Here is a 12,246-nt window from a genome sequence, read left to right on the forward strand (position 1 = left end):
CAGGTTCATATTTTCCAGGCTCGATCGGTTCCACAGCAACAGAGACGCCAGCTTCGCGTTCTCCTTCCGCCTGTCCTCCAGTTCGTCTTGTAGCTTCTTGTTCTTCGATCGCAGAAGGCTCGAGATGTCCTGCTGCCGCTTGTCGCGCTCCTCCTTAGGCGCCCGCTGGAACCGCTCGATCACCCTCCGGACCTCGGCGGGATCCTCCGGCCACGTCTGGGGGCAGGAGTCCGGCGCTGAGCTGTAGACGATCATGCACGCCTCCACGTCGCATAGCGTCGAGAACTCAAACATCTTCTTCGTCAGGCCCCGATGGCGCTTGGTGAAGGTGGCGTTGCGGGATCGTTCGCCGGTGATGAGTTTGATGGGAAGCTTGGCACGCCCCATCGGAGTTGATCGGAAAACAGGATACGGGGGACGGAAATATGGAGGAAAGCAACGTACGGTATGGCCTGGTTGAGTCTCAGAGAGAGAGAGAGAGCAAGAGAAAGAGCGGGAACAGAGGGAGGGTGCCTCTTTTGATTGCAACGTCTATTTAAAATCAAATCCGCCTTCCCATATCGGAAACCCTGCACAGGTGAAGCTGGATTTGTTTCACACTTGAATGTAGATCTTGCAATCTTTTATAATGTCTGTTCAGCACAAAGTGAAAGACGGGATTGAACTAATCAAAACCATCGCCATGTTCACAATTTTAATTGATACTGAAATATAAAATTTCAAAATTTCATATATGTTAAACTAAAGTTTTTGAAATTTACACGCAAGTTTTTGAAGTTTTGGCTCTCATACGGATAAAGGTGCAAGTGTGGAGAGATGACTTGCAGTTTCATTGATCAACGTTATCAACGCAACGCTAAATTGAGAAAAAGAGACGATCAAATGAAAATTAGATGCATTAAAACAAATTTGAGTCACCGATTTTACAAAATTCAACATGAACAGTTGTGGGGGCTAGAGAAACCAACCTATTTTAATGCAGTGGGGGATACAGAAATATTCATTCGTAGACATGAATATTTCATACAATCTTTTTCATTTATAAAGTGGTGCTTATTAAAAATTCAATGTTTTATAATTAATACTCTTTAACCACAGTTGAAATGTGGTCATGCGTATGTGTGGGGATGCAATCATGCAGGGAAATGCAAAAGAGAGTCAAATAAAGACAATTAACTAAGTTTTAAAATATAGTCCCATCCTTGTTCTTGTTCAATTGAAGGCAACATTAATTTTTGGCGAAATAAGTGGAATTCATTTATTTTGTTTATTGTTTGGAACGCGTACCTATTTCAGGAGTTTACCATTTGGGTGAATTAAGTTAAGGATTTTGACATCTACCCAAACAGACCAACTAATTTAATTTAGATCATTAGAGATTAGTAGTTGACCAACTAATTTGGATCTCAAAAATATGCCCAAGATTTGATCTAAAGCCCTCTTAGGCTAATCAATTTTAGAGATGCAGTTTTGAGATATTCCATCACCTCATCAAACACGTCTCAAATCATAATGCATCATTGTATCAATTATTGTAGTTATCAAGTAACGCCGATTTCTTGGTAATCAAACATACCTAACTGTCGTTTGTTTACCTCGGAGGTGACATGAGATTTATCGAGGATGTTAGATCCAAGGATTTGAGGTCAGACAAGAAGATCTGAAATCCGCATTTTTTATAGATTGAATCTTGTTTGTCTATTGGTGGGATCTACAGAAAGAGGATTTTTTTTTTTTGATTAATTATTAAATCCGTCACTTTCTTGGCAATCAATCGAACAATGTAGGAGCTGGAATAATCTTGGCCACTTGTTCCTAATTTTTAGGAACATGACAAGTGACGTATGTGGAATCCAAGATTGCCTACCGACAGTAATTAACCACCCAAAATTGGAATTTAGTTTTGCTTCTGGTCAGAACAGATTACGGAACAGTAATGTTCTATCCAAGAGCGGTTTCTTTTTATGAAAAGATGTAGAACACAACACCATAGACGGCCTCCACCGACATTTAAAATTTGCCGGGAGAAGTCAGTGCTGGCATTTTTCCGGTGATGGCTTTGCCTGTGTTCGGAAAACCATAGCCGGCAGTTTCGTAGAATTGTCAGGGTTTAAGGTTTAGTCCCAAGTTCAGTCATGAATTGTATGACCTGTACTTGTGCATGGCATGTGCAATGCTGTCATGATGATGGAAGAAGCCTAGCTCCTTCTTCTACCGCAGGTGCGACAGCCACCGAAGGTTACACTGTGATCCTCAACTCAAGTTCGTCTTCTTAATTGAAGCCATGAAAAAAAAAAAAAAGATTGTCAACATCTGAGTTATGGCCACCCCCAACAAGGTGGTGTTGCGGGATCGCTCTGCGGTGATGAGGTTGATCGGTAGCTTGGCATTGCCCATCAAACGAGTCGATCGGAAGAGAGGAGAGGGCCGCACGAAAATGGAGGAAAGCAACATCGTAGAAGAAAGACTACTCCTGAAGCGAGAATAGATGCCTCGCTCTTTTGAATTTTCTTGCTGAACTTACGTGATGGAGTTGCTTTAGTTATATATACAAGAGCATGAACGGAGGACGGTGGAAACCAGAAAGTGTTCCGGCGGTTTTGAATAATTATGGAAAGCGGTGAGATTTTTTTTCGTCCACTTGCCTTAACGAAAGAGATCTTCTGACAAGATTTCCTGCTGTCACCCTCAACTCTTGCGTCGACGTGGAATGTTTGAAAGTTTGAAACTATCTGTTTGATTTCTACTGTCATATAATCTAACAAGAGATATAATTAGTGAGAAATAATACATAAGATCACAAGTTTTTTAGATCGAATTAAAGAGGGCATTGTTTACCCCTTCTTTTTGATTCCTGTTAGTCCATGTACTCTACATGCGCAGATGTTGGCAACTCGACGTCGTTTCATGCATCATTGCTTGAACATCGCATGCATGTCTGAACATGTTTTCTTTTCCTTTTTCTTTTTGTTTGTTGGAGGTTTTAATTCACTGTGATCAAAGATATTGCAGTTCCATGTCTCTCTTTTCTCTCGACAGAAATAGCGACTCTTCCCCAATGCCCAATGTCAAGAGTTACAGTCTACTTGAGAAAATTTTTCCTGAGAAAAAATCTTGATCACGCGGCGAGGATTAAGCCAGGAGGGTTGCTTTCTTTCCTGCTGCCTTCTGATTTCTCGTCACGATCTGAAGCCTGAGATTCTGGGCACACGGCAGCACTGTCTGGGGCTGATGGTCTTCGGCTGGGCAGCTTCACAAGCTTCTGCATCTCCTTCCCCTTGCCCCACAACACAGAGTACAGTCCAACGATGATCAGAGCAGCACCAAGAATGCTACAACCACAATGAAGGCAAGATGGCAGCTGGTTAGCACACGAATCTAGATGCTGAGTAGGGGCAAAGCTAAGAATTTTTTAACTGAATTGTATTTTTCAAATTTTAAACGATCAAAATACAATGTTCAAAACTTTTATATAAGCTAAATGAAAATGTTTAAAAATACTTTTTCGAAATTTTGAAGGGGAGCCATGGCCCCTAGGAACCCCTGATTCTGCCATGATGCTAGTGGAGCAACAAATTTGAACCTAAAGGAGTAGTTAATTATCTTTTGAGAGTTTATCTAATTAGAGAAGTTGTAAGTTCTTTTTATAATACAACGTCAAGGGCGTACTTGAAATACTAATTTGAGAGATGCCATTTTCTCCTTAATATAATTTTGAAAAGAAGTGTTTTATTTTCTTTTTTATATTTCCAATATCATGTTGTTGTTCTACACAGTCCTGCTCCTCAATCATTTACTTATAGACATATGAACTCGATGATCTGACACCATTTATTAATTTATTATTGCTATCAATATCGCTATTTAAAACTCTAGTACCTTCCGAGATGGAGAATCTCATCGAGGAGGAGGGAGCCCAGAAGTGCCACTATAATAAGCATCAGAGGATTGAATACTGAAACAAAGAGTGGACCTCTCTTCTGTAGGCACCATGAAATGGGTGGCATCATCAACGCTGTAACCAATATCCCCTGCAAATTAACAAAAGAAAAGAAAAAAAAAATTAATTAATTATATCGTCATAACCGCATGCACAATCGTTTGTTTTCGAAATGGCTTGTTTGGCAGCAAGGACACATAGTGAATGTCTAATAAATCTGCCTCAAATATTAGGACATGTTCATGAAACAATAGTTTTAACGTTTCATCAACCTGCCCTAATATCTAAGGCAGATCCGTTAGACACTCTTTGAATGCTCTTCCTACCAAATGACCTAGAAACGTTTAATACTGACAAGAGACACTCAACTTTTGAAAATACTTGCTCCCCCTACTATGTTTGATCTTCCAAGAGATGAGTGATTGTCGTGATAAATATTTTTCTCTAATTTTTACATTATAAATTAATAATTTTAGGTAATTCTATGAGAACTTCTCTCAAATCTTAAGCACCTATTGTTAGCTTTTAGATATTGAAGGGTAATAATGTGTTATTTTCCTAAACAACAAGTGCTCAGACTCTCACAGCACATAATAGTCATTATATATACGTGCAAAGGAATTAGTGATTCCAAAATGGAATGTGGCCATGGAGGGAGAAATGTAGAAAATATAATGTTCTCTTTTGCCTTTCATCATATCATAGAAAGATGAACCATGAAGAGATATATATATATATATATATATATATGAGGCAACAAATATACACCCCCAACAAAGAGAAAGTGCTAAGGGCATTTTAGAAATTTTTTATAATAAAATGTAATTTTTAATCTTTTTACCTTTTTACAATGTCAAAACCTTCATTTTTTTTCACTTTATGAGATGCACTTTAGCTATTACACACACCTCTATGAGAGAAGGAGCGAGCTAACAATCGTCTCTTGAACCTCTCAACCTAATACCAACATCCGTCAAAGCCATTAACAATGCAGTTCTACCGTGAATTGAAGAGGAGATGTGCTCATTACATGCAAACTTGGCCCGACTAATTGTGCTACTCCTCGTTTAGAGACTGAGATCGAGACAGAGAAGAAGTCATACCGCGTAAGCGACTGTGAGAAACTTAACATCCCAGACAAGCTTCCAGGCAGCGGGGTCGCGATCAGTAACCGCAGCAATGCAAGTGGATTGGATGGCAGCCATTAGGCAGATAAGTGCTGTGTTGGAATATGGATGTGGGTACTTCTCTGTCATCTTGGCCTGCACCAATGGATCGAACACTCTGTTAGTTTAACGGCCCCGGCGAGGGCAGGTGGATGTCAACGGATCGGATTCGGATCGAATATATCTTTAATTATATCCACTTTTTTCGGATATTCATATATTCAGATTCAGATTCGAATTCGAATAAAGCAAAGTCATATCCAAATCCGTATCCGAAATCCGATTTTACAATCCGAATCCGATTTTTATATTTATATCCGAATCCGAATTTTGAACCGGATTTTGCCATTTTCCAAGTATTAGATAGAGGATATTTGTCTAAAAATGAATCCGATCCGAATCCGTATCCGAATCTGATCTGATATTCATGTATATCCGAATCTGAATCCGATCGGATGTCATTTATGAAATCCGAATCCGATCCAATTTCTGAATCGGATATTAAATTTTTATCCATATCTGATTTTTTCAGATCGGATCGGTCGGATATCCGATTCAAATCGGATATATTGACATCCCTAGTTGTGATCAATGTTTTTGATAATGAAAAAGGATCGCGACCTGGATTATCAACCACATTGCATAACAGAAATTGCTGGCCGTGGCTAGAAGCGAGCCCATGGATGGGTTACTGGGCTGGAGTCCGCCGGCGTGCTGGTGCAGCAGGTGGGCATGGATGGTCCAGAAGTTGAAACTTGGGCCCTTATAGAACGTGAGCAGCATGGCCCCGGCGATACATATGAGCGTTCCTACCACCTTGGCTTGCCCTGCTGCCGTCATTATTGCCAGCCTTTCTAGTCTGTTCGGCAGTGTACCATTAATTTGCCAAGGATCAGGCGAAATAAGCAAATTGATTGATCATGATCATGGTTCATGATGTAGCCCAAAGGCCCAAACCAAAAATTCACGAGAGAATAGGTGCAGGCAACAGATAATGAAAAAAAATAAAGAAGGTGGGAGTAGGAATATTTTGAAATTTTTTAAAAAAGAAATGTCTTTTTTTAGACTTTTAATTTCTTCACTACATATTTTTGTCCTAAAGGATTCTCCTTTTTTTTTTTTTTTGCTGACCAAAGGCATTATGATCATTATATATTTTTTTGTACTTTTTTTTACATAAAGTAGTGCGTCAAGGTATGAAATGACCATAATGCAAAGGAATAAGCATTTGTATTTTATAAGGATAAAAAGATGTAAAATGGAAAAATGAAATAATTCCCAGAAATGCGTTTTTTCAAAAATGACTAAAATGCCCTCACAAATGTTGGTGTGTATTTGTTGTGGCTGGATGTATCTGCCGCCGATGTGGTTTTCCAAACGTTTGGCTGGCTTTTTATTAGTGCTTTTCACTATATATAATTGTATAAATGCGGAGTGCATAATGTCGAAAGCATATGTTTAAAAAATAAAAAATGATTTATACAGTTAATTTCATAGATATAGTAACGTCAATGGTTTTAACATTCCCAAAGCAAAAGTTCGACGGAGATATATATACCCATGTTTTGTTTCTTGTATTGTATTTGTAGGGGAAAAGTTTCAAAAATACATACATACACACAATGGACGGCTTAGAAGATAAATGGCAGGGTTCATTCCACACATGGGAGTCATATACGTATATATAAAAGGTCTCTAGATTCTACATATCGATTATATGGTAGTGTAAAAGACATCAATTAATATAGGAGACTAGCATAGAAAGAGATGTGTGGCTATGATGCCTTTAAGCGAAAGACCAAATGAGGAAGCTTGATATTTTATGAAAACACAAAAGGGATTCTTATATAAAGGAAAGTTTCACATCTTAACAGTTGAGAGTTGGTGGACACATGTGACGCCATTGATGAGTTTTTATGTGCATAAAACTTTACGTGATTGTATATATGCTAAAACATCCCTAAAGAAGCATCATTGACGACACTAAAACAGCTTTAAACCCTGAGAGGAAGGGAGAGAGGAAGAGTCATTAGCCCTTACTCAGACCATAGGATTAGCCTTCTACTCACCCAAACAATAATATATATGCCGGATCATTAATTTATTTCTTCCTTAATTATGATGGCAAGGTTTCTTAATTAACCAAGATAAGTAACATCATAGCTAAATTTATATAGAAAAGGGAACATCTAATTACAGTGAAATTAAACCGAGAGGGAAGAAAGAGGGAAACTGGAAAATTATTTACCGAAAAAGTATGGCGAGGATGAAAGTGATGGCAGGAAGCAGGTTGGCCATTGCACTTACAAATGTTGCTGAAGTCATCCGCATCGCCGAAATGTAGAAATTTTGTGCTAATGTTGACCTGCATGCATGAGATTAGTGTTTCCTTTTAACACAATTAGAAAATAAGAAAGAATTAACAAGCTGGTTTAATTTAAAGAAAATCAGCGGCAAATTGATTCAATTCATACTTATTATTAGTTTCTTTAATATTTTATAAAGTTATTCTACTTCATTTTAATTTCTATAAATTTTTCATTTGATTTTTTAATCAAGAACATGCAGATTAAATAGGCAGCTCCGTCTATTTTGGGTGAGTTGGGTTTTTCACTGCTTGGTAGAAGGCCGAAGACCTAACCCAATCTCTTATTTTGTTATAGTGCAGGATTTACTTTTGGTGTTTCGAGTTGTCACTCTTGTCGCACTTCAACTTCTGCAAACATGGCTTCCTTTTTGCTAAACAAAAATGACATAAAGAGGATTTGAAAACAACTTCTCCACCATTTCCATTGCCCCAAGCTCATTCAAAATGGCAGCTCTGCCTATTGGCACGCAGTTCAACTTTTGAATCTCATATGTTACATACATAACATACAACGAGCGTAATTAAGCAAAACTCGTTATGTTAACACTCTTAATGCACGAGAAAATTATGCACTGGGACATGAAATGACTAAAATACTCTCATTAAAATAAGTAAAAAAGAAAACTTTTTAAAAGGGTAAAAAGAAGTGTATAAAAGTTAAAAAAATTAAAAAATATCTATTATTTTATTAAAAAAATTCAAAAATACAACTCACTCGGTCTAGTAATTAAGAATCACGAACTGCCAACGCTTTCCAGTACTAATATCATGAACTTGGTCAACTGTGAAAGATGGAAGTTGAGAAAACAGAGAACAAGCCGTCCAATCTAGAAATATTTTAAGAAAAGGTGTATACGCAGCAGTCGACAAGTATGTAACAGCTTCACTTTCCTTGTGATAACAAAGCAAGAATTCATGCTACTATTCATTCTCTCTCTCTCTCTCTCCCTCCCTCTGAAAACCCTAAAAGGTGTGCCAGAAGAGGAGATGAAGCAGAAAATGATCAGAAAAAGTTTGCCTATAAAGACGGCGACATCCCTGAATTATCGGGATTACCAAATTCCCATCTTCATTAATCATCATGATGCAAATTGTGCTACAGTCCGATCGCCGGCGATCGTTATCATTCATTAACTTTCAGCAGGTGTACATTGCTCACCCGAAAAAGCCGCAGCAGAAAGCCTGCCCTACCACCATCCATGTCAACTTCGTCCTGTTCTTCCTGCACCACCACCACACGTCAAAAGAAGCACAACTTCGTAACATTTTCCATGGGAAACGACCATCCACAAACACGGGGATCCAGCGTCTTCCATGGAAACGAAACGAGCACCAGCATCCATGCATGGAAAAGAAAAACCAAGAAGAAGACCACAGGGAACGACTTTTCTTATGTGTGCGGGAAACAAACGCGAAATACCCACCAGATATGACCAGGAAGAACTAAGAAGTAATATTATGCGTACCTCTCCACGAAGAAGGCGAAAGGGCATAAGAGGGCAGCGCCGAAGAGGAAGCGGTAGGCGATGAGCACCCGAAGGCTGATCCCCTCCGCCACCGACAGCTTGTAAAGCACGTTCATCCCCGCCAGAACCACCTGCACCATCACCATCAGCACCACCGGCTTCATTTTCTCCACCTCCATTCCCTCCTCCCCTTCCTTCTTCCTTCTTCCTTCTTCTTTCCCCCTTCCTTCCACCCGCCGATCGTAGCCGGCGAAAAGAAGAGGAAAAGAAACAGAAGGAAGAAGGCAGTACACGATCGGACCTGTATCGCCCCCCTGATTAATTTCTCAGATCGTTATATATATATATGAGAGAGAGAGAGAGAGAGAGAGAGAGAAGCCTTGGTGATTCCCCAGGAAATCGTTGCCGTCGCCTTTCCTTGGTTTGTTACAGCAGCGTCTCCTTTTTCTTTCTTTTTCCTGAAAGATCGGAGCAGCAACCGAGTCGGTTTAACCGGACGGACCGATTCCGTTGCAATTACCGTGGCTGGTCGAGGAACGTCTGGCAGCATCCCCTGCACAATTAAGTCAAATCTTTTCAAGGCAATATCAACATGCAACGAACAGGGTTGAGTGAGACCCGGGTTGAGAGAGACCCGGTTTGAAAGGTGGGACTCGTTCACTGTAGGAGCTTCTAGAGAGTCGGCCATCTAGGCAACAGAGTAAATGACCAAAATGCACGACCCAGGGCTCTTTTTTGTTGCAACGTTTTCTGTTTGGGGGAGGGTAATAAGGTAAAAATGCTTGCAGAAGGTTGTGTTGACAGCGTGAAGACAGAGAAGGTGCGGGTTGGAAGGAGCTGTGGGTGTGGCTACTCGTGTTTGTTATCTAAATTTGGAATCATCACCAGCTTCTTGCATTGGTGTGCAATGGCGAATTCAGATTTTTTTTTTACTCAGAAGCATTAATTAAAAAAAAATTAAATTTTAAGAAGCACCATCATATACAAATGAATAAATCATGGGCAGAATCATACTTTTTTTTTTTCAATCATACATTAAATAATTAAATAAAAAGTTAACAAATTTTCAATTGACCTTGAGACAATGACACAGATCTCGTGGGCTGCCTTATGTAATTAGATTCAGGTTCACTCAAATCCAACATGTAAATTTAAAGATTTAGATTAAACTTTGTTATACCCTATGGAAACCCTAAGTATTTCTGCCCCTTATGCAAATTATTGAAGGTAGCTACATATATATATATTAGGAAATCTTGATGAGCAAATGCCTACACCAACCTATATACTATTCTGCCATTGGTTCGACCTGATAATGGAAATAAACAATATAGATTAAATTATATTTGTTTCCTCATGTGGGGAAAATTAAAAAATTTGTGATTTCTTGATGTGAAATGAGTTGATTAAAATTGCTGTGTCTTTTGTGAAGTTTATTAGGTGTTTTTGTCTTCTAATATTGGTTGTAAATCTACTACTTAATTATTATATGTAGTTTTATATAGGAATGTCAATGGGTTAGTTTCAAATGTATCCATCTTTTTTTTTATACTCATGCATTTGGATTCGAAAATGCAAGTAAATAGACTTGTATATGAATCTGAATTTCAAATTTGATTTCACAATATGGATTTGATTTTAATCTTATTTTACATTCACATATGAATATGAATCCGAATTTTGAACTGAATCTGGTCAATTTTTGAAATGTAAGTGCATATTTATTTAAAACTAAATTCGATGTGAATCCAAATTTGGATCGGATCGAATAATGATGTACATTTGATCATGGATTGTAAATTATGTACAAAATAGTTTTAAGAATATGAATAATTTTTTCCTATTTGGATTGGATCGAATAATCCTAGTTATGTAAATTATTTATAAAATAGGAATGATCTTTTCCTTTCCATGTGCAATGTGTATATGCTTCAGAAATTGGTAGTGTAATTGCACTCCTTATCGCTTTATGCCTCTAATTCTTTACCTTCTTGCAAGATAGCACCATGGTACTACAGTCGTGGATTTTGAATTAAAAAACATAATATATATGCTCCTAAACTTATAACATTAGGTCTATATTCAATAGGTAGGACAAGTTTTTGCCATTAAAAAAAAAGAAGTAAAAATCATTTTACTAAAGTTTTCCCAAACGCCTCAATGGGTGCATGCTAGCTAGTTGCATGGAGAAAGTGAATGACACATGAGCACTACGTTTCTGTGTTGCATGAGATCGATCGTCTCACAATTATGTTCTTTCAAACAAAACAATGCTTTGCTTATTAGGCAAAACCTTTTCTATTTTAAAATATAAAAAAGGGCTTTCTCTCAAACCATCTTATGTATACAACCTTCTCATTCTTTTTAAAAAAAAAAAAAAAATAGTATGGAAAACCTATAGTGAAATTTTTTTTTGGAGGTTCCACCTTTGATCGAACCTGAAGGGGTGCTTAATAGCTTCAGACATAAGATCCAAGGTGATTTGGGATTGTTGAAATTCTTGGATCCATTAATTTGAGGTTACACCTTCCTTCCTCATAAGGATTTCAAATTATCTTTTTCACGTAGTGGTAAAATTCGTTGTTTCATTACATTTCACATTTTAGGTATGACATAAAAAAGAGTTTAGATCAATCTCGGATCTTCTATCCCAGGCTATCAAATGTACTCTAAGGATAGACAAGTTAACTTAAAATCTAAGGGTATCTCCACAAATGGGACAGTATGTCATGTCAAATATATGTGGTTGTTATGTTGAAATGAATGTAATTGATTGGTTTATGCAATTCAAGAAATTTCAAAAGGGCTCCCAGATTTTAGTGGTTTACATACATGTTTAAGTTTGAAAATATTCATTTAACATCCTTTTTTACTTTTAAGTTGCTAAACACAAGGCATGCAAACATGATAAAGCTCATTCATAAGTATAGTTTGTATTGTTCGAATTTGAAGTGCCACAATTTTACTCTTTATACTCCATGAAAGCTGCAACCATAGAAATCAAATAGAGCATCGGGTCGGCCCGACCCGATAACGAGTCGGGCCTGGGCTCGACTGGACTTGAAAAACCTGAGCCGCGCCCGATTAAATTTTAAAATAATATTTTAATATAAAATAATATATAAATATAATTAATTATAATAAAATTATTATAATTATATAAATTAATAAAAAATAAATTATTAGGTCTGAATCAAACTTATCAAGCCCACTCACGCCGGCTCGTTAACGAGTCGGACCGGCTCGAGTCCCTTTTTTTTCAGTCCCAGGCCCAAACCTGGGTCGGGGCCGAATACCGGGTACTCA

The 12,246-nt window shown here is 37.9% G+C and overlaps 1 protein-coding gene across 1 annotated transcript; it reads right to left on the bottom strand.

Annotated features, from left to right (window-relative positions):
• Window positions 1-2,839: 2,839 nt before the first annotated feature.
• On the bottom strand, window positions 2,840-9,310 carry LOC116267099 (WAT1-related protein At1g68170-like). Its single transcript, XM_031648669.2, has 7 exons — window positions 8,941-9,310; window positions 8,634-8,696; window positions 7,355-7,471; window positions 5,728-5,965; window positions 5,044-5,202; window positions 3,880-4,031; window positions 2,840-3,332 (listed from the first exon to the last, which is right to left on the bottom strand). The coding sequence occupies exons 1-7, from the start codon at window positions 9,117-9,119 to the stop codon at window positions 3,119-3,121; spliced, it is 1,122 nt and encodes a 373-aa protein (XP_031504529.1). The 5' UTR covers window positions 9,120-9,310; the 3' UTR covers window positions 2,840-3,118.
• Window positions 9,311-12,246: the final 2,936 nt, after the last annotated feature.

This window comes from Nymphaea colorata, chromosome 13, assembly GCF_008831285.2.
Source record: "Nymphaea colorata isolate Beijing-Zhang1983 chromosome 13, ASM883128v2, whole genome shotgun sequence".
NCBI lineage: Eukaryota > Viridiplantae > Streptophyta > Magnoliopsida > Nymphaeales > Nymphaeaceae > Nymphaea > Nymphaea colorata.